Here is a 21,079-nt window from a genome sequence, read left to right on the forward strand (position 1 = left end):
GGTTATCCTACTAGTGATATATTCACTACACATCATTGGAGTTTGTTATAAAATGAGATTCATAACAGCCAACAGCAGACACTCATGTTAGTAGCAAGGACAGATTTTTGTACTTTTTAATCTTTTCTATTTTTTTGAATGGGGGTATTCATTTTCTTTTAAAAAAGATACTGCCACAGGTAAATCCAAACTCGAAGTTATATTGGTTGTGGCTTAGCAGTATGACAACATTACAATAGACTGATAAATACTGGATACAACAAAAAGCCAGTAACGACACCAATCAATGTCACTTTGGACAACGCTGCAGTCAGACACAATCAGTTACAAATCACAAACATAAGAATGACATTGACAGTGTGGTCTGTCATACCACAGTGTACACGGGAGTGTATTAACTGTCTTTGACTTGCAGCTTTTCTGCACATTCAAACCAAGATTACTTCGTGCTGAACAAATAAATTACCATACCAAGGAAGAATCGTGGTGATATTCATGCCAAAGATATCAGAATTTCTCATATCAAATACTTACAACATAGGAAAACATAAAAGAGAAGAATGAGAACAACAAGAAGAGAAGAAATACAAGGACAACAGAAAGAAAAGAAGAGAAATAGGAGGAAAAGAAGACAGTAATGAAGTTCATGAAACTACTAAGAAAAAGAAGAAGAAGAAGAAGATGAAGAAGAGAAGACAGAAGATGATGAAGAAGAAAAGAAGGAGAAGGAAAAGAAAATAGTGATGACGATGATGAAAAACCAGAAAGGAAGGAAAGAAGAAAGAAAGGAGATGACAATCTAATCTGGCCATCCTACCTTCATGATGTCTGACAGATTTTGAAGAACAGGCGGCTTTGGTGGGGGAGAGACGCCGCCATCTGACCCTTGGTCAAGAGGTTCCACAGTTGTCACTCCAAGCTCACTGGTCAAGATGTAACATACAGCCTGTGCACCCTGTGAAACATCAATTGTATGCCTCATGACTTCCAAAGATATGAGTCACAAAGGAAGGAACAGAAGACTTAATTCTACTTATGAAGTGTTTGTGCACACTTGCATATTATAATATGTCATCTATGACACCTATATCACTTCTTAAAGGGTACCTTCAGGTATGGACTTTCTCTTCGCTGCGTGACAGATTTGCTACTCATAAGCATATATCACAAGTATTTTCATTTAAAACATTGACTCCAGAAAAGAAAGATGTTTGCACCATGTTTTGCCAGGTTGATGCACTGTAGCAATACATCATTTGATGCAATCAATGTACTGCAGAGCAATACATCATGGGCCCCTTCATGCATGAAGTTGCAATCATCCCGGTGCAATCGTGATAATATAGCTAGTGTAAACCAACTGAATGTACGAGTACGCAGCCAATGCTTGGCTATTATCCATACAGTGTGCATAATGATTTAGAAGCAATAAACATTGAATGTACACGCATCACTGACACATTGACACACTGACAGAAATAACCAACTTAAGTTGCCACAGAAATCCCACACCACATAGTTTCTGCTTGGTTTTTCTCTTCACAAAAATTATAGCCATGAGACATTTATTTCATTGACATGAGTTTTAAAGCAAAAATGGACAGCCAAAAAGTCTTCCTCTAACTGGCAGTCCCTTCGCACTGCGATACCTATACCTACTTTGCACCTGGGGTGAATAACATTTTATGACTTCGATCTTACATCCCTTTGCAATCACTGATTGAAATCGGTGCATGCAAAGATGTGATGTGGCTCATCCAAGATACTGAACAGGTGGAAATTTTCATGTCAGTTATTTTTCACACATTTTTAATTCACTCATGGTCCCACCAATTGAGTGAGCAATTCAAACAGCTCAATGCCACCATGGTGGTTGAAAACTTTGGTAGCACGCACTCTCGCAAAAGGTAATTGGTCTGCATTACGACAGCAAATTCACCTACGACACAGGACTAGCAAATGTGAGAAACACTACTGATAACATACCAGTTTACAGCCCTACTATTTAAATACCTACCTTATGATTAAAGATTTAAAATGATATCACCAATAACAAGCAAAATATTTGCAAACTTTTATTTTCACACTGAGCTAATGGTGCGCGGAATACAAGAAAATTTCAACTTTTACAGTATCGCTCTCTCTCTTCCAATTTGTTAGTTTCTCTTTTATCTGTTGTTTGTTTGTTTTCTTTTTCCATCAAGATGGCTGGATAGCCCATATTTAGCTGCACTAGACGGTCTTCCATGGGTCCAGTTGAGTGTACTTGGGGCAGATCACTTCTGCACCCTGCTATTTGAAGATGAATGAAGAGGGATCTGTTACACAAGTGCGGGTTGTGACTCTCTCACAGACAGGACCTCCATTTTGTGTCCTATCCATGGGACAGAGTGTTTTTGCCTCTGCTGGAGAGGAGAGCATGATAACACACAATGTTGCACAGCAAGACTCACAGGGATTGTCCCTTACCTCAAAAGGTGTGTCTGTGATAGGGGGAAACCCTTACATCAAGCTTTCACACGGTAAACACAAAATACAACCTGAAAGAGAGAAATCCCTCATTGTTGGGTTTTCCCCACTTGAGTCATGTATACAAGTGTGACTGCAGAAATGTCAGATTACCCACCGCTGAGCCCCCGGCTCCTGTCAGCATGTCCACCATGGAGAAGAGCCCCTGGGCCCTGGCGCGGGTCAGTCTCTGGGTCAGCCTCAACCTCGTGAATATGTATGAGTGGCCCTCTCCTGACTGGATGATTGGCTGCCAGGTGGAAGTCTGCGACATTTGATTGGACAACTGAAGCTCGCAGACCACGCCTTCGCCATCTTGCAGCAAGAGAGACCAAATTGGGGCGGGACTTCCTTGCCATTGGCTCCCGCTTTGAGATGTAGATGGTCCCCTGAAGAATGGAGTTTTGGAAACATCAAAGTATATTTGATTTCAGTGGTAGTTAGACAACAACTTCCTTAGACAGATAGATAGATAGATAGATAGATAGATAGATAGATAGATAGATAGATAGATAGATAGATAGATAGATCGATAGATAGATAAATGATTAGATGGAGAGATAGAAAATGAATATGTAAATGATACAATACCAGACACTTCATCTCATACACTTATATAAGATGATAACTTATCTATGCGGCAATCATTCTCTCACTTTTGAACCAGCATGAGAAAGTCAAAGCAATTTTGCACAGGAGTTGGATAGAAATCATGTTATCCATGCATCCCATTAAGTATTTACAACTTTTTTTCGAATTAAAGTTAAACTAGCTAATGTCTTGTAATATTGGTTAATGATAATTACGTGAAAGGACATGTGTCAGCTACTGTAAAAGTCGAAATTTTCACGGTGTTGAAATTTTCCTGCATTTCGCGCAAACCAGAAACTAGCGTGAAAATAAAAGCATGCAAACATTTTTGCTTGCCATATGTTCCAGTAGTTGATGTCTGGATTCTGCGGGATTAAAAACACGCGAAACTCTTCTTACCTGGCTGAGCGCGAAAAATTAGTCGCACGGAAATATCCACTTTTACAGTATCTTGTTATAAGACATTGGAGGGTTCCCTACCTAGCAGACTGGTTTACAACACTTCTCTGCTGCTTTCTCTGCACCACTCTCTGTACTCTAGCCTTGAAGCTGATACCAGATGATGAACATCCACCAGTCTCGCTCACACACTCCATAATGGATGAGGAAACAGGCTGCCTTCTGCCCAGTTCCTCTGCACCACCAAGAGAGGGCGACATTCCCATATTCTGACTGAAGAGCTTCATAGGACGTAGAAACTGTATATTCCATGAAAAAAAACACAACAAACAAAAGCGAAATATGGTACAAACAATTATTGAAGGAGCACCACCAAGAGAGGGCGACATTCCCATATTCTGACTGAAAAGCTTCATAGGACGTAGAAACTGTATATTCCGTGAAAAAAACAAGAACAAAAGCGAAATATGGTACAAATGGACAAATATTGAAGGAGCACCACCAAGAGAGGGCGACATTCCCAATATTCTGACTGAAGACCTTCATAGGATGTAGAAACTGTATGTGACCCGCTACAACAAAATGATCCTAAAGTCGGGCGAGGTCGATTATTTGAAAATTGCATGACACAATTCCCTAATCTTTCTGCTTTAAATTGATATATTACACGTCTTATAAAAATAATCGGCTGCGGAGATATCGATGTTTAAAAGAGAGCATGTCAAGACGTCTGGGAAATCACTGTTTCGAGAAAAGCGCCCTAAAAGTTCTCCTTGCGACGCAATCACAATCAAGAGACACGCAAGTCAGTATTCACCTCCGGACAATAGAAGTTAAGCCCTAGCAACCCCCGAAATGCTCATTCAAACACAGCGTCGGCGGTCTCCTCACCGACCAATCAGTGACCAGGATGTCAGGAGAAGCGGCTAGGCATAGTGCAACCCGCCCGCACGCACTAGTCGACTGGGCAGTGTGCGAGCTTCACGCTTCGGTTAGCGGCAAGCAGCAAACTGACCAATGAGATCACTCTGATCGTTGTTAGGGGCGGAGCCTATGTGTGGCGCTCAATCCAAATGTTCGAACCAGTTTCTGCTTCGTTGAAACGTCAAAAAAACATGGCCCAGAAAAACGCTATTTTTTGGTCTTTCCTTTCTTCATTTTGCTTCAAAATTTCAACAGATGATAGAAGACATGTCAGACTCTAATAATATGTCAAATTCAGAAAATCGTAAGTTTTGACCAATTTTGATGCTCTAACTTCAAACTCGATTTTCACGGCTTCGACAGTGCGCGACTTTAGGACCATTTTGTTGTAGCGGGTCACATATATTCCATGAATTCAAAAAAAAAAAAATATGGTGCAAACAGACAGACCTTGAAGGACAGTGTCAAAGGGTAAAAATATAAATTAGTGATCATACATGGACTAGCAATATTCAGAGGGATAACTTGACTTCAGTCAAGCACCTAATGCACCAAAGGCCTGGCATGGTTGGTATTCTCATTCAAAGTCAAGTAGCATCAGATACTGTTAAAAAGGACAATATAGTAAGTTGATATTAATTCCATAAATATTTTTTTACTGTATTGCAAAATATAAAACTTCTACTAATATGTTTTATACATTTGAAGGACACAGCCAGTCAATTTAAATTTAAGAGTAATCCTAAATAGCCCAGGTTTGATGGTGAAAAAAAAAATCAAGCTCTTGGACTGACCTGAAATTTATTATTGAACAATTTTCATGACAGAAAGGTCTCTTCAATCATCTCTTCTTATCACCTATTTCTTGGATATCTGACATACACACACAATAGTGATTGCTGTGTCTTTCAGAGTGTGGGAAGCAAAAATACCTGTTTACTCATGCCAGGAGATCAAAACATGATTTCTCCAGTCGTAACCACAAACTTACAGGTGACATACAGGGAGGCCCAAAAAGAACGGAACCCCTAAGATCTTTAATTTCAGCAATATTGTTGCAAATATATCATTATTTTGCATACTACTGGAAAGGCCATTCTTTGTCCAATAGATTGACACCAAGTTCTTTAATTTTGGTTAATGTGTTATGATTTTAGGACCATTTTTGTCAACCCTTGCAATTTTCAAAATGTGATCATTTTGCACTCTCAGAGATACCAAAACCAGCGACAATTCGGCTTGTCATAGAACCAGTAGCGTTCACAATGTGTGGAATGTGGGGCGGACAATGACAATGACACCGTCCGCCCCACATTCCACACACTGTGAACGCTATACTGGTTCTATGACAAGCCAAATTGTCGCTGGTTTCGGTATCTCTGAGAGTGCAAAATGATCACAACTTGGTGTCATTGTATTGGAAAAAGTATGGCCTTTCCAATAGTATGCAAAATAATGACATACTGTATACGCCATATATTTCGCGAGTCTAAAGTTTCGCGAATTGGGAATTCCTGACGATTTTGCGAGTGGTTAAATTCGCGATCGTGGAGTCCTGTATTAAACGGAGAAACGTATATGCATACGTCACATTCACATCAGGATCAGAGTCAATATTTTCGCGTGTCTTTAATTTCGCGAATAACACCCGACTCGTGAAAATCGCGAAAATAAAAACCTCGCGAAATATTCGGCGAATACAGTATTTGCAACAGTATTGGTGAAAACAAAGATCTTAGGTATTCCATTCTTTCTGGGCCACTCTGTATTGACTTGTAAAGTATCAACATACACAAAGAATTTCATTCAAAATTACACAAGCAAAAAAAAAAAAAAAAAAAAAAAAAAAAAAAATATCAGGAGTTTCTATTGCAACGACTTGGGCAATGTTGAACAATGCAAGGTTCACTGGTTTCTGCATTATCAGGTCTCCGCAAACATGCCTTCCAGTGCCCCAGTTAATTCTCAGAACACCTACGACAGACTGACACCCACGACAGACTGACACCCATTCTCACCTTTCTTGTCTCTTCTCTCTCTGTGTTGTCAGGAATGAGTTGTGGCTGTGCTTGTGAGGATTCACCAATACCACTACCACGGTCTGCCTCAGAGTTCAGAGGTCGGCAAAAGTGTGTGCACAAAATGACAGGCTTACTGTAGTTTGGTATGGACAGCTTCTGCCTGCACAGATTGAGAAGGAGTTTATAATGACGAGTTGCCCCATTGCACAGGACACCAGCAATATGAAATTAATATACATGAACGGCAGTCCAACATTTCACAAATTTGCAATATTTTGATGACCCACGGAAGGAAAAAAACAAACTTCAAGCTAGTGATACAAGAAATTGTGATTTCTCTAAGAACTCTTTAAACGGTGATATTTGTTCCATCAACCCTCCATAAAAAACAAGCAAACAACCAAATGTGTCTATTTGCAGTTTAGATCTTGCAAACATTATGATTAGATCTGAAAAGCCCGAGATTCATACCATCAACCTTGCCTAACTCAACCTCGCCCAAGTCGAATGTCTTTTCAAGTCCTCTTCTCTTCATATTCTAGTGATTTTAATCCCTCATACATCAAATTTTCTTTGAAGTCAAAGCTATTTCTTCAGTCCAAATAAATTCAACTTAGGCAAGGTTGAGTGCATATCCATATTTTCAGCGTCACTCACCATGGGGTGTGGATGGCAATCACAGAGTCCTTGCCCAGACCAAGCCGCTGTGCCGTGGCACGTGCAAACAGGACACACACGGCTTCATCTCTCCTTCCTGCTCCTGCTCCTGCTCCTTCCTCTCCCCTTCCTCCTCTTCCTCCACCGGTGGCATTGGTCCTGGACCCTGAGGCATCCCCTCCCACGGCATCCCTTGCCCCTATTTCTCCATGGAGGAGGAAGCAGTTGGCCGCATACAGACCCACGTGACTTTCCAGGGAGAGGACTCGCACAACAAGCTTGGACTTCCTCTTGCTCTCTGATTGACACAGTTTAATGAGACAGAGGACCAAAAACCAGATAGTGTGACATTGGGTGATTTCAAGTGTGGTGCTAGTGCTAGTGCTAGTGTTATCTCCCGAACAACTGCCTTAAATCGAGCTCCAACACCATTGGTCAGATTAATGCAAATGACACCAATCCAAATCATCAGTCCTAATACTCGAGAGTAGGTGTTGGCATCAAACCACTGCGAAGTCTGTGAGAATTGCATGATGAAAAAAGCAATGGCGCGTGGTTACATTCAAATATTAAAACATGAAGTCATGACTGCTTAGTTTTAGACACATCATTAGGAAGAAGAATTAAAATGCCACAAATTTCATTTTTCTCCAAAACACAGCAACCTTAATTTTGCTTGAAGCATCAAAGTGAATGCATTTAAGAAGTCTTCTTACCTTGCTGAGAACCCTGTGAATCATGTTGGTTATGATACCACATGGCCACCGAGGATTTCTCTCTGTTCACCAACCGCTGGAGGCGCTCTGCCAGACCAAGTCTAGAGATGCAAGCAAACAAACCAAAGACTGGGTAACACACATTCTGTGAAATTTCACACAGAATACCGCACTTTACCCCACTTTTACTTGATTGCCTTTCAACGTACTCTCACACCAAAAAAGAAAAAGAAAAAAAAAAGATATAAGAAATAAAATAAGATAAAAAATAAAGAATAAATAAAGAAAGAAAGAACAAAAAATAATTTAAAAAATCATAAAAATATTAGCTTATGCCTCAAGATTTTTTTAACCACAAAGCCCTTCTCGTTTAAAGTCATCACTGCCTGAGTTTAGTTATCACTGCCCAGGTTGTTACAGTGCTATTGTGATTTGAGACAGAGACTAGATTTTTTTTTTTTAATGTAACTTCTTTACAACATGGAGAATTTCATAAATATTTTATGTGCAGGTAAATGGCAGTGTTGTGAGGGGATGACATCATTACATCATTTGATATGCATGATAGATGATTGTGATTAACATTATTTCATTTTGTTTATAGCACTTTCTTTATAGCACTAGTGCAGCACAATGATTAGTATGTTCAAGGGAACTTACTCTACAAGGCCTCAGAGGCTTTGTTGTTGTTGTGTTTTGTTTTTTGTTTTTACTTTTTTTACACTTTCAAGTATTGGAGGTAAAATTTTTTGGCTCATATATTGATGTAAAATTTTGCAAATGTACATAATCTGTGTACATTTTGTTTTACACAATACACTTACCATGCCTATCAAAGTGACATGTTTATAGGACACCTTTTTCAATGTCAGCCTGTGAACTACCTTCAACTCATGGCTACAAACATTCTGAATATGATGCCTAGAGAGCTATAGTACTGTAAAAACATATCCGTCCATGCATGCACAAGTTCACATAATCACAAACTTGAGCAATCTTGTTATTTCCTTGTGATAGTGCACACGAGGATTTGCCAAAATAAGTACTAGTAGTCAGTAGATCTGGCGTGGGCTGTGGACTGGCATTGTTACACGCACTTAAACATCTATCACCTGTTACATGTACTTCACAACCACACGTTGACAAAGAATGGTACTTAAAATCCACATTCACCTTCAAGTTTGGTTTGAGAACAAAGCTTGTTCTGTAGACCTTATAGCTTTCTCATGTGAACTTCTTCCCAATAGAACAGATTTTGTATACCTTTTGAAGACATGAGATGAGTTGGTACCACAAGAGGGGGGGGGGGGGGGGCAATGAGAGTGACAGTAAGAGTGTAGTGGGGTAGATATTAATAAGTGAATACGATGACAATTTCACAAGCAGTGTGAGAGACAGACACTTACTTGAGGAATTTCCTCTTTTTTCTCGCCGAATCCCCTGCGTCTCCTCGGCCAGAGGTGGACGTTGATGCTGTTGCCGTCGTTGTAGCACCTGCACCATGAGCTGTTTTCTCTGGTGTGACTGCAGCCTGGAGCTTCAGCTTTTTGACCCATTCACTGCCGGTATGTGGGCTGGCACCTGGTGAGGTGGCATTAGCATTGTCTGGGCCTCTCTGTGTGTGCCTCTGGTGTTGGGTTGGTAAGGAGGAGGCATCTGATACACAGGTGCTGATGGATAATTCCTACAAGGATGAGTTTTGAATACTGGTAAACAATATGTCACATGAAAAACTTACAAAGTCTACACAACTACAAGTACCCTTAAAATCACTACCCATATGGTACACAGTAAAAAAAAAAAATCTTGATATTTAGGAAGAGCTGACAAAATGGTGTGTGTGTGTGTGAATAAGATCAGTATTCATCCAGTACACTAGCCATACCATGAAAAGGAACATTGCTTCCCTGAACAGTTCATGTTCAAATGTCACTGTACTATGATATCTCCTTAAAAGATCATTGCCGTACTATTGGGCCAGCTTGATGTAGTAACACTCTGTCTTGCATCTCTACTAGTGTGGTATACATTTGTTTTGTAGTGATCACCATAGCAGCAGTAAGTGCTGTAAGTGGGCTCTGTCAGTTCCCTAAATGAAGGTGTCTAAAAACTAAAAAGAAAACACCACAGTTGGTTGCTCTATTTTTGTTTAATTCAAATATACATGGATAATAATCTAATATGTGGAACACAACATACATTGTTGTCTTGAAAATTATCAACTCAAATCTGTATGCTGAGATTAAATCATGCTGAAATCTTGGACTGCAGAATGTAGAGCAACAAGAAATGCATGGCAATATTTTAAGTTAAATGTATCAGCGGACAGGGTCACAGCACTTGCCCAGGTATACATAAACGAGATGCAAAAGACAATGCATAGCAGTCTAAATATTAGGAATATGTGTTAATTCTTGTTTCATTCCATTTATGTGAGCATCATATGATCTGATTTCCTAAGTCTACACCTTTCCTTCATTAATGTATTGGTGTTTTCTTTTAACCCCACGCTGACTTCAAAGTGAAGTGTGCTGATTTATTCTGATGGTTTAAGTAGTCTTAAATCAATCAAGACATTGTCTACACAGAGAAGTATTAATATAGTACAATTTGCCATCATGTGAGTCAACAGGTGAAGGAGATATATTTTTTTCCCTACTTACTTCATTGGTAGACTCCTCCGGTGACTCGTAATCCAGGATTTCTGGTTCACATGAGCTCTGTTATCACAAAACATGAAAAACACATATATATATCAGCTGAACAGCTGATATATCCTGAATTCTTTGAAGATGAAATATCACATCATTTGACTCAATATAACAGTGCTGTGAAGCAACTAGAAATCTGTTAATGGTGTCTAATCTTTTCAGTATAGCGAGAAGCTAGAAATTGGGCTGGTTGCATGGGCTTGAACCCCATGCAACCAGCCCAATTTCTAGCCTTGGAATGTTATCAGTCTGTGTCAATAAATCCTACATAATATGGCATAACACGATTGTCACTGCGATTGTCATATTAGAACATTTAAAGTCAGTATTTGAGAAAACTGATTTATCCCATATCACACACATAACGTTGATTAATTCCACAACAGTGCACAAATTTCTTGGAGTGTAACAGCCTTTAATATATATCATCAAAATGCACCAAATTGACAAAATGCTGAGGATCATATACCATAGCTCAGCCTTACAATTAGCATCTGCTTCTTCATTTCCCTTTTTGATGACAATGTGTGGGAAAAAAAAACAAACAACTCACTTCTATAGCTGTTGAACATTCACTGATCTGAAAAGGAGGTCTCAAAAAAACTGTAGAGACATGCTTAATTATGTACCCTTTTGCAGCGAAGAACCCAAAGAGTATTGAAGTCAGCACATGATTGTTTTCAGACAAGACGTAGTCACAAAATCACTCTCAGAAGTCAGAGGTTTGTGCACACACAGAACTGTGTGAGCTCATTAAAATCAATATGATTTCACTTCTCACCTTGGGACTTGTTGACCGACCGTTACTCCGTCTGGGATGACCACAGCTTTGTCTGAATGTCTTGTCCCTCTGTGCGTTTTTGTCTCCTGAAAGTCTACTCCCTTCAACTCTTTCTTCCTGTCCCATGGGTACATTTATTCCTGTGAAAAATGATTTACATTAATATTGACTGAGAAACACAGGCAAATTTTCATGTGATGTCTCAAACTTTCGAGAAACACATAACCGGTAGGCCTACATGTCATTTGGAGAATTTAAATACAAGATGAGATGATAACAAGTATGATATTAAAATATAAGAGAAACACCTTGCAACATCCAGTGGGCACTTGAAAAATAGCAGACACAGACATGTGACCAGAGATCGAAGTTCAAATGTCTTTTGATTGTCTAATCAGTACGATCACTCAGCCTTTATTTGAACACGGAAGGCCCAATATAAGTATGATTTTCATTAGATTTGCTCAAAGAATGAATTTGGTTACATTGAAAAAAAAAAATCATTCAGGATTTTTTGTGACATGTTTCTCTTGCTGAACTGCTCTAACTCAAAACAATCTTCTCTTGGGGTGGGGGGGGTTCCCTTGTAGGTGTATGATTGTCATTCTTTAATTATCATGGGCTTCACACCTGTCTATCTGTGTGATCTACATTTGTATTACCTCTCTCACAAGGGGAAGTTTTCGAAGGTGACGTCAGTGATTCCCCTCTCTCTAACCCAGCCTCCTCAGAATACTGAGAATGCAGCAAACCAGACACTGGTATCCTTGGGCTTCCTAGGTCCCCCGAGTCACTACTGGAATCGCTAATGCATAGTTCTTCAGAGTCCAGAGGTGGCGTTCTCTGCCCTGTTTTGGCCCCAAATACCACTGCTCTCTCTTCACTGCGAGATCCCACCAGTGCCGGGCCCCGTCGCTGCCGACGAGGCGCTGGTCTCGAGGGGTTCCTTCGCAAATGACTTTTCTTCTTCAATGGGGCCATGCCTAGTGTCCGCAAGTCTTCCACATCTTTGGCATCCTCGTCACTGGAAGAAGACCAATCAATGACTGCCTCTTCTTCCGCCTCCTCATCCTCTTCCTGTTCCTCTCTGGAGCACTCATCAGTTCGGGGATTCCATCTCTTCATATTCACATCTGCAAGAATTGCAAATAGTATGGAGATGATAGCAATAGGAAACTGAAAAAGCACTGAGAGAGTGCAAACCTCCTCCACCAAGCAGCTCATTTCCATCCATACAAGTATGCTGAAAATTGCCCTTATTTCCTAATGATGAAGAAGCCTTTCTGTTGTGTCTCAGAGTGTACCTCATCAGCAGCTTACTGCATGCTGCACATCCAGCATGAAACACTATACATCGTATATACCACAACAACATAAGCAGCAGCAACAACATAGGCAGCAGCAGCATCAGCTTCTTCTGTGTAATACTAAAGAAACTTTCAAAAAGAACCATCAGGATTAGGTAAGATGCATCATGTATGCTCACTGCTTTAGTTGCAACAGCACTCTGTTCAGTTTGCCGTAAAAGCGTGTAAAATAAGAAATAGTTGTCATCATTATCATTATTAAGAGGAAGGTGTGGTGGGAGACTCTCCTACAATCCTAGCAGGCATGTTAATGGAATTGAAATTGGAAATAGTCGGCTTTTTAGTGCAGTGTACAATGCATGAGGTGTGGTCATACACATACATTTATATGTACTTGTTTGTGACACAGCCATCCTCTCATGTGCTCTGTTCAGACTTTTCCTACAGGTATGACTGCAAAATTATTAATCTACGAACGATTCTAGCCATCCATCACGCATACCTTTTGTTGCCGTTTTTTCCTTCCACTTGTGGAGTTCTTCAAACCCAGCACTGCAGCCTGACCAATCTTTCTCGATGCGGTCAAGGTAGGATGTTTTCCGTTTCTTCTTGGGAGGGTTCATCTTGTAAACCTGGGGACAGATGGAAAACATCAAGATTTTGTTTAAAATTCCATGGTGGTGGACACTTTTTTCTAAGACCCTTTTCTTGATAATTGATGAATAGACACACAACAGTAACATGTTATACAATAAACCTATACTGAATTCTTAGTAATGTGAGCTAGTTTACCATATTAACCCTTTGAGTACGAGTCCTGAGCATACTCGGGCAAGGGTAAAAAATGGGAATTGTTGCAAAATCAGTCCATCCTCAAGTAACACCTAACTGCTAGTAGAATGAGCCAGAGATTCCAAAACACAAAACTAGGGACATTCTCGGACCAGGATACCATCATCATGATGCTGAAAAAAAAAATTTAAAGATCTCCAACAGAAACCAAGATGCTACAAATGAATACACTAACAGTAACAATCAACTGCTTCCCGTAATTCAAATAGAGTGTACAGCTACTGTGATAATCCCTACATTTACTTTTTTCATGAGCATGATTTCAGATGTTTTCTCTATGTCGGAAATCATCAGCTGGGCTCTAAACTGCAACTATGGGCGAGCAAGTTCGATACACACAAATCATAATCATTAGGGCGGTTGAATGTAAGGACCCACAAGCATAGCATTAGCAACAATGGGTCTTGTTCAATGTAAAGTGTTACTATGTTCAAGGTATTTTTTTATGCTCGTGGATAGAACTCTTCTTTGTACGAATAGAATTACTAAAAAAAAATACAATTAATTATAATTTTTGGTATTAAGAGTGTAAGCGGAGCTCTAGAGTTCACAAGTGCCACTATGTCATTCACCATTTTACTGCAGTTTACTTAGTCTTAAGTTTACTTCTCATATCATACGGCAAGAGAGTGTCAAACTGAAAGCTGCTTCCATAAACTAAAGAAGGAAAAAAAAAGCCCCCATCAGCCACCCATGGGTAAATCATGGTCAAATATGACACTTACTAGGGCTGGAGCAGTGGGGTTGAACAAGTTTGTAATAATGTAGACTAATTGTAATTTTATTCAAATTCATTTAAGTTAATTTTGATTGCATCCTTACTATGCAATTTCAGGAGAGAAGAAGTGCTCCAACACAAACAGAAAATGAAGTCAATGTGACAACGATAGCTGCGCTTGTCACAAGGTAGAAGTTGTTGTTGTTGTTGTTAGTAAGTTTTGTAGTGTACAATTTGTGTGCCAAATATTGAGGCCATCTATGTGCAGGTTTCTACATCTTTTTGGCTTTCGTTGGTTACAGTACTTTTCATGAGGGGTCCCAGGTCTGGCATCAGTGAAATGTTCCTCCCACTTCATTCTTTTTTGTTCTGGGTTGCATCCTCTGGACAAGCCGGCTCTGTAAATAATACGGGTACTTTGAGCAGATTTCTCAGCCTCGAGAGGCCTAGTCCACTCAGCTCCAATGCGTGTGATTGTGAGGCGTTTACTGATGTGCCAGAACCTCTTAATATCGACTCCTCTAATCCGATATATCAATAAAATCGATCGGTTAAAAAGGGAAAAGGAAAAGAGAGGAAAAAAAACATAATATAAAAACAAACAAAACGAATGAACAAAAAACTATAACATAGCAGAAAAAATATGGGTTGACAACGGACGTGGGATATAAGAGCTAAAGCTAAATTACGCACACACAGAATAAACCATGCATGGGAAAGACTTCCTTTTGAGACAGCCACCCCAATCACGCTAGTACGGTACTAAATCAATGCAGATCTATACAGCTCTACCTAGCCTAACCTTGCTTGCGATACGCACGGATGCACGCACTCACTTTTGGGTGGCTGTCTCAAAAGGAACTCTTGCCCATGCATGTTATGTTAAAGCAGTTATGCAGCTAAAAAAATTAAAATGGAACTATTACAAAACGAAAGGAAGCGCACGCTGTCTGTGAAGAGAATAGGTTAGGTGGGAAATGCAACAGAATTTAAACTGAAATACATACGAAACATAACCAACGAAAAATTAGAATCTATATAATATTAATACACGTAAAATGACGTATTTATTAATAAATGTATTTAAAGTTTTAATGCAACAAAAATAACAAACCATACGTTTTGGCAAAGGCATAAATGCGCATGCTCAAGAATTCAAATGAATGACAAAATGTGTTTTATCTGTCAATAATGTGATGTAGACTAAGGGGGGAGTTCACATAAGTGGAATTTCTCACCTATAAATTGACTGACTTTGTTCTTGATCAGTGAGTGTCAGTGTCACTGTCGGTGTCAGTGTAACTGCGACCAGAACCAGCCCCAGAGCTCCCCGACCCGGGGTTTCCTGTCGTGTAGCACAGCACACAGCTCACGGAGGTGATCAACAAACACAACAGTGTGCATGTGGGACTAAAATGTCAAGCTTGCTATTCTCACGAAGGGTCTTGCTAAGGCGGAAGGCCAAGGGATATCTCAGTGACGATGCATTGAGATTACGAGCTCCACAAATCAGACGAGCCAACATGAAGTACATTTTAGGAGATAAAATTAGATTCAAAAGGCATTTTAGGTTTTAACCGTTACTGTTCGTGTTGACAGCACTAAAAATACTAACTACAGTGGTATACCACTTGCAGTACACATACGGCCAGGGCAAGGAGGTACAGTGTAGTAGACTACGCTAATACTTGGCCAGGGGCTGAAAATATAACGTAACATGAACAGAACATAACAACCGCGACCGGCACCGGCGCGCCGGTAGCCCGCCCGCACACCCCGGCCGGCCCACGCGGTACTCGGTCCTTACCGCACCGGCCGTATGCCGGTATTCAAAGTTTATTTGATGAAAATCGGTTTTGAAATGGCTGAGCATAAGATATCCAAAAACAAAGTAAGACAAAGTGATCCTAATAAGACGTGTGATGGATATCACCTTTTATGAGGATTTCTTTGTTTTAGATGTCTCGGCCATGTTAAAAGCAATTTTCATCAAAAAAAAAAAAAAAAAAAAAAAAAAAACCAAACAAACAAACAATCAAAACAAAACCAAACAAAGCATACTGAACTGCTTTCATGAATTGCATAATCATACTCTTCCATATTTCTAGAGAATTCAATTTCTCAGTGTCTCCCAAAAAAGTTGAAAAACCATCCTCATCTCAACCAAAACTAAACCATCCCTTTAACCCTTTCCCTGCTTGCATGGTTCCCATACAATTGATTTATTAGGCCTATACACTTTTGGGATTGACAATAGCCTGGATTTCATGAAATGTGTTTACGAGACAGACTTCAAGAGTTGAATTCTAAAAATGCAAGACTCCCTTGTAATATCTCTCGTATTCAGGTGTGTCGCTTCCCCTCGACAATACTTGGGGGGGGGGGGGGGTAAATTTACCATTTTCAAAATCTCCCTCGCATGGGAAGGGGGATACCCCCTCTCACATTCTCCCCAGTTAGGTCCCCTTCCATTTAACATTTAGGTAGGTCTGCACTTTGGAAATTTCTGAATATTTCACCAAAAAGTGTGCACCAGATATGTCACTTCTACTCAAAGTTCCGTATACCTGGGAAGGGGATATTATATCAATTCAATTCAATTCAATTCAAACTTTATTTCATTTTTCGAAAAGAACATAAACATTTCACTTTCATTGGTAACAGAGAATAAGGTTTCATAATCAAAACAAAGTAAAATTGAAAAGAGAACATAATTGTGGAACCTTGGGGTAACAAATAATGTTGTAATGAAAATTGACTGAAGTGATATAGACGATATAACATTACACAAAATATCGAAAAATGGAGGGACCCACTAAAAAGGCAATGCTTGTAGAATGTGGGCCCCTCAGGTACAGAATGTCAATAGAAAATGAACTGATGCAAAAAGGGGGAAAAAGATCGGGAATAAAGTCAGATTTAAAAAAAAAAGTCTGGAAGCCCAATATTACGAGACAGAGTAACGGACAGACACACATACACAGGCGAATGAACATTAAACGAGACTGAGACGACAAAACTTATATGAAAGGGGACTTCAATACAAGACAGAACGAGACAATGTTGACATAATAGGAAGACAATACAGCGGACAGAAAGGAAACACAGATCCAGCGATCCTCGACAGAACTATGTCGAAAAAATATTGGGATGCGAGGAAGGGATTTCTTGTATGGAAAAATAGAGAGAAATAGATGCGGAGGTACTACAAGTAGAATTGAATCTACTCAGTAAGAGTCTCAGGACAACAGGGACGAGAAAATATGTGAGAGGGATTATTGGTAATCAAAATTCTTCGGAAAAAAATTAAAATGAGCCATCAGGCTGATTCACTTCTGTAGGAACATAACATTGCAATAGAAACAACTTTAATCTCCTTTTAAATGAAAATTAGAAGGTGAATTTCTTATGTCATTATTCAGAAATTCCAATACGTTGGGCCAGTATAAATAAGTGTGTTCTTAGCAAGAATCGTTCGTAAGAGAGGTAAGTGAAATTCATTGGAACGTCGAGTTGGATAGTCATGGAATGATTGATTTCTTTGAAACATAGAATCGAAAATGGAGGGGAGTGAGTTGTTGCTGTACGTATACATAAATTGCCCCAAATTAAATAAATACAAATCTTTAATTTTTAGCAGCTTATTTGCGGCAAATAACATATTTGAGTGGGAGGGTATGGAATTAAGGATAACTGATGACACGGAGAGCTTTCTTTTGTAGAAGGAACACTCTATCCAGTAGGTTCTGGTGAGTGTTGCCCCAAACTAAAACACCATAATTAAGATATGGCAATATCAGTGACGAATATAACATAAGTAATGATTTTTGTGGGATATACAATTTCATTCTATTTATAACACCTATATTACGTGAGATTATGTTGGATATATAATCAATATGTAACTTCCAGGAAAGTTTGTCGTCAACAATAATTCCAAGGAATTTAAAATGTGAAACTTGTTCTAAATGAAAATCATTCAAAACTATAGCTGTACTCAAAATGTCAACAGTATTACTAAAAATCATATATTTCGTTTTTGGGTATTCAATGATAATTTATTGGCTCTTACCCAATTATTTACTTTTTGTAATTCAGTATTGACTTTTTGAACAAGAAAATTAACATCATTGTGGGCAAAAAATACACTGGTATCGTCAGCAAAATGGATAAAGGATAGTACATCGGATGCCTGGCAAAAATCATTGATATAAACAATAAATAATAGTGGCCCTAATAAACTTCCTTGTGGAACGCCAAAATTTACTTCTCTTATTACTGAAAGATTGTCTTTAATTGTAACAAATTGTCTTCTATTTCCTAAATAGCTCCTGAACCACTCCAAGGCCTTCCCACGTATTCCGTAATGTGATAACTTGTGGAGTAGAATATCATGATCAACTGTGTCGAAGGCCTTGGAGAAGTCAAAGAAAATAGTAATTAAATGAGAGTGATTATCAATTGCATGAGCCACTTGATCAACAAAGTATAAAAGAGCATGAGTTGTATTATGCTTCTCTCGAAAACCAAATTGAGAATTAGTCAAAATATTATGCAACTTCAAAAAATTAATAGTTCTCTTATAAATGAGTTTCTCTAAATCTTTGGACAACGATGATGATAATAGTGAAATTGGACGATAATTACTGACTTCATATTTGTCACCCTTCTTAAATAATGGAATCACTTTGGCCAGTTTCATCTTAACAGGAAACACACCATTAGAAATTGATAAATTGAAAATATGAACAAGTGGATCAGCAACTGAAGATATAACACTGATATATCCTCTGATTATACTGAGGCCAAGGCTATTCCCAGCATAAATATATGTTGACGTCAGAAGGGGGGGGGGGGGGGAGTGTGTGGGAGGGCGGAGCTTTTGCAATTTTAGAATTGTTGATTCACACTTCTGTGGAATACCGTTATTCCGAAAATTGACAGTCCTCATGGGCAGAGTCGGATCTAAATCTGTGGATAGGAATTGAGCTGGGGAAACGTAAATTAAAAATGAGGACTAAAAGTTTTGAATATGGATGTCTATTTGAATGCAAGTGACAGATATCATAATAATGCACACGTTTTGATGAAATACATTGTACATTGTATTCTGAAATTTGTCAATCCCCAAAGTTTACTAAGTGTGTGGATGGTAAGTGGGAGCAGGGAGATTCCCACCTCCCTGGTGGGAGGGGGTATCCCCTTCCCAAGCCCGCGACAGAGATTTTGCATTTTCAGATTTGAAATTAAACAATTCGTTGCAAAATCGGTGAAAGATTTGGACAGTTGATGGAAGCACGAAAATGTTCCTCATATCATTTCGAGGATTTATTAGGGGTTAAAATGACATGTTTGCCCCCTTGTCCAACACTGACATCTTTTAAATACGCTTATATTTTTAGAGGAGAGTGGGGAGAAGTGGGACAAAATTTGTGATTTGATGAATTTTCTCATGGCCGGGGGCACTCATGTCTCGGACTCAAAGACTGCTCGGTACAAACGCTATCTAACGTTAAAAGGGGTCGTAGGCTATAGTTCGGTTGAGACCTAATTTCAGATTTCTAACATTTTTTTGGTGAGAAAATGAGAAACCTCTTATGAAATATGAAAGAGCACGTAATTCCTTGAGGAATTCAACGTTTATTTGATAAAAATTGGTTTTGAAATGGCTGAGATATCCAAAACAGAGCGATTCTAATAAGTGTGGGACCCACATGCACTTTATTACGATTGCTTTGTTTTACTTTGTTTTTGGATGTTTCAGTCATTTCAAACCCGATTTTCATCAAATAAACTTTGAATTCCTCTTAAAATGGTATGTTATGTACTACAGTATTTCATAAGTGCTTTCTTGGTATCTCGCAAAAAGTTAAAAGCCCAATTCTCATCTCCACCAATACTGTACCATCCCTATGCTTTAACGTTATAGGCAGAGAGGTGGGAAGAGCCACCTCCCTGGTTTAGGCCAGATGGGTTACTTTAAACAGGGAGGTGGTCTCTTACCCCTATTTAAAGTCTCATATTTGTGTCATAGTTCTAGACCGGTCTATATACATTGTAGTTGATTAAAAAAAGGCCGCTGAATGGGGAGAAGTGGACCACCCCGTGGGAGAAGTGGGACATTGGCTGGGGTGAAGTGGGACAAAAAATTAGTCACTAGACTTCTACAAGTACTGTATGTAACAGTTATCCCCAGTATATCAGATATGTGTGTGTGTGTGTGTGTGTGTGTGTGTGTGTTGTGTGCTAGGCCCCATGTGTGTGTTTGAATATTATTGTAACGCGAGACCCTCTCACTACTAGTACTAATAAACCTCTTGGTAACGCTGCCACCACTCGGTCAACCATGGCCAGCTTTGTGCCCATACACAACAACCACAATTAGGTACAGCCAGCAATCCAGGCAACCAAGACTCCATACTTCACTAGTCTCACATTCTATCTCTGGTAGTCGTGAATCATATCTTTACCGAAGGGTCATTCGATGACAGGTAAGAAGTCCGCTGTTGACGAACTATATGCTGCCTTACTATTAATTATGCTACGAAAACAGAAAGAAAGAAGATATATCTAGAAATTGTATAACAAACTCCCATAGCCCGTATTTTCTAGGTCCAATAGCAATACTGTGATTACGAGCTAACTTGAGCTTGCCTGCTAATGTATGCGTATTGCGTGTCACATGCCACCTCACTAGCATTCACACCTGCAACGGCACTTGTCATCTCACATGTTAAAGTAAAGCCTGCTAGTGTGTGTGTATGCCTATCGTGTATCACATGCCACCTCACTTGCCATCACCACAGTGTAAGTATAGCCTGCTGTAGCATTCACACTTGCAATGTCACTTGTCACATCACATGCACCCCACATTAGCCACTACACTCACCAACG

At 39.4% G+C, this 21,079-nt stretch overlaps 1 protein-coding gene across 1 annotated transcript; it reads right to left on the reverse strand.

Moving 5' to 3' along the window:
• Window positions 1-289: 289 nt before the first annotated feature.
• LOC140233246 (uncharacterized) lies at window positions 290-15,542 on the reverse strand. The gene is made up of 13 exons (XM_072313356.1): window positions 15,424-15,542; window positions 13,118-13,247; window positions 12,061-12,441; window positions 11,309-11,448; window positions 10,480-10,536; window positions 9,223-9,500; window positions 7,817-7,917; window positions 7,101-7,398; window positions 6,441-6,603; window positions 3,580-3,797; window positions 2,627-2,897; window positions 818-955; window positions 290-304 (listed from the first exon to the last, which is right to left on the reverse strand). The coding sequence occupies exons 2-13, from the start codon at window positions 13,236-13,238 to the stop codon at window positions 290-292; spliced, it is 2,181 nt and encodes a 726-aa protein (XP_072169457.1). The 5' UTR covers window positions 13,239-13,247; window positions 15,424-15,542.
• Window positions 15,543-21,079: the final 5,537 nt, after the last annotated feature.

This window comes from Diadema setosum, chromosome 9, assembly GCF_964275005.1.
Source record: "Diadema setosum chromosome 9, eeDiaSeto1, whole genome shotgun sequence".
In the NCBI taxonomy this organism is placed as follows: domain Eukaryota; kingdom Metazoa; phylum Echinodermata; class Echinoidea; order Diadematoida; family Diadematidae; genus Diadema; species Diadema setosum.